Genomic DNA, 2164 nt, shown 5'->3' on the forward strand with positions numbered 1-2164 from the left:
CAGCGGCGCCGGCCGGCCCCGAGCGGCCTCGCCGCTGCTCTGCAGCCCCCACTGGGCTTTCCTTGCTCGAGTCCGGCCTGGGCGGAGGTGGAGCTGGTTCTGTTTCACACAGGGTGACCTTCCAGGTGCTGCCCAGCCACTTTCTGCTCCCAGAGCTCCCCTCTGGACTCCACAGCCCCACCAGGGCACGCCCAGAGTGGCTCAGCTTAATTTTGGAAGTGCTTTTTTTTTTTTTTTTTTTCTTTTTTTTTTGGATAAAAGAGGTGCACTTTGGCCCAGAGCCTTAAGCTCCCCGTGGCAGCAGCAGTGGGGGGTGAGGAGGAGCAGTGCCTGGCCCCAGGGGGGGCTGTCCCTGTCCCTGGGTGGGAGGAGCAGCTCTGGGATGTCCCACGGGAGGGGGAGGTGAGGGAGGGACCCTCCTGTGTGGCAAAGGCAATAACAATAATAATAATAATAAAGTTTCTTCCTGCTCTTCTTTCAGAGGAAGAGGGGCTGCTCCTCTTCTTCCCCCCTCCCACGGGGCCCCGAGTGAAAACCCAACACTGGGTGGAGCTCACATCCAGGGAGAGGCAGCCCTGGGCCCCTCCCGGAGCGTTTATTGGTGGTGCGAGCAGCCTCAGGGCTTGGGGGCCGAGGTGAAGATGCGCAGGCCGTGCATGTGCTTGATCTCCTCGCTCAGGGCCTGCAAGGCAAGCACAGCTCTCAGGGCAGCTCTGGGCCAGGGGCCGCACCCTCGGGAGCACCTGAGAGAGTCACACGGACTCCTGGTGCTGCCACACCCCTGTGCAAAAACTAAACCCTGCAGGGCTGCTGCACCAAATCCAAACTGCCCTGCAGGCCTGGGGACCCTGCACAACAGCCCAGCGATGTTCTGCCCCCAGAGGGTGCCGGCCACTGCCCGGGCTCCCCGGGAATGGGCACGGCCCCGAGGCTGCTCCAGGAGCGTTCGGACACCGCTCCCAGCGCGGGGTTTTGGGGTGTCTGTGTAGGGCTGGGAGTTGGATCGATGATCCCAGTGGGTCCCTTCCAGCTCAGCAGATCCTGTGATTCTGATTTATTTATCCCCAGGACGGGTGGGCTGTGCTGAGCCCCTCACAGTGGGGCACCCACGGGTGTCTGTGCACACACAGCACCCAGAATTAACTGCACACTCATCGCCCCGTTACCAGGAAGGGCTGTGCTGTCTCCTCAATAACCAGGGAAGGGTTGTGCTGATGATTGGGGTGGTAAAAAAGGGCTACATTCATTATAGGGGAAAGTGCTGCAGTCCGAGACGTCGGGGCCCTGCTCCCGTTCCCTCACACCCACTCGGTGCCCCAGGGCACCCCCGGAGCCCCCTCACCTGGTTGACCATCTGGTGCTGCTGCACCGTCCGCTTCTCCCGGAACTCCTCGGACTCGATGTGGATCTCGTACATGGCGCCGCAGCCGCCTGAGAAAGCCAAGCCCAGGCCTGAGCACAGCGAGGCACCTCCGTGCCCCCACACTCCTGACCCTCCTGGGGGTCCCCGCAGCCAAGGGAGGGCTGGAGACCGACTCGGCTCCTCCCCCGTGAAGCGCAGGGCTGGTTTGGGACCATAAAGAGCTTTTCCCGTACCTGAGATATCCACAACCTTGATGGCCGAGGCCCGGGGGAACTTCTCCCGCAGCACCCGGGCCAGGCGCGACTCCCCATCCGTGTGAGAGGCGAAGCTGCGCCAGGAGCGGCAGCGCAGCCAGAGCTGGGGGGCAAAACAGCCTTGAGAAACAGCCCGGGGGGACCCCAAATACACGCAGGGGCTGCGCTCACCGGCAGGGGGAACGGCGGGAAGGGGAGGGAAGGCTGATCACCAGCACCGGGGGAAAGGAGGGGAAAACCGGGGGATAGGGGAGAAACCGGAGGATGGGGCGAGGGAAACAGGGGCTGCCTTCCATTGGCACCGAGAGGAGGCGGGAGGGGGCTACCTGTGCCTGGGGGACATTGTGAGGAGCGGAAGCACGGGGAGGGGTACTAGGAAGGGGGGAAAACCGGGAGATGGTGGGGAAACCAGGAGAAGGAGGGATGGAAACGGGAGCGGCCTTTCCCCGGCAGCGGGGCGAGGGGAGGGGGAGGCGCTTCCTCGACCCCAGCACAAGGGCTACCAAGGGGGGGTACGGGCGTGAGGCGGGGATGGGGCACCTTCCCC

At 63.7% G+C, this 2164-nt stretch overlaps 2 protein-coding genes across 2 annotated transcripts in view; one reads left to right on the forward strand and one right to left on the reverse strand.

The window, feature by feature from the left end:
• The window catches only part of MOB1A (MOB kinase activator 1A), a 28846-nt gene that overhangs the window by 4996 nt on the left and 21686 nt on the right, over positions 1–2164 (forward strand). The window lies entirely within an intron of this gene.
• BOLA3 (bolA family member 3) overlaps positions 548–2164 on the reverse strand; it is a 30586-nt gene continuing 28969 nt past the window's right edge. Inside the window, exons 3-5 of the mRNA XM_017744703.1 lie at positions 1597–1721; positions 1343–1431; positions 548–682 (exon numbers count right to left, since the gene is read on the reverse strand). Of these exons, the coding sequence (XP_017600192.1) occupies positions 617–682; positions 1343–1431; positions 1597–1721 (280 nt within the window). The 3' untranslated portion in view covers positions 548–616. The remainder of the gene's footprint in view (positions 683–1342; positions 1432–1596; positions 1722–2164) is intronic.

The sequence above is a fragment of the Corvus brachyrhynchos genome, unplaced genomic scaffold, assembly GCF_000691975.1.
Source record: "Corvus brachyrhynchos isolate BGI_N302 unplaced genomic scaffold, ASM69197v1 scaffold119, whole genome shotgun sequence".
In the NCBI taxonomy this organism is placed as follows: domain Eukaryota; kingdom Metazoa; phylum Chordata; class Aves; order Passeriformes; family Corvidae; genus Corvus; species Corvus brachyrhynchos.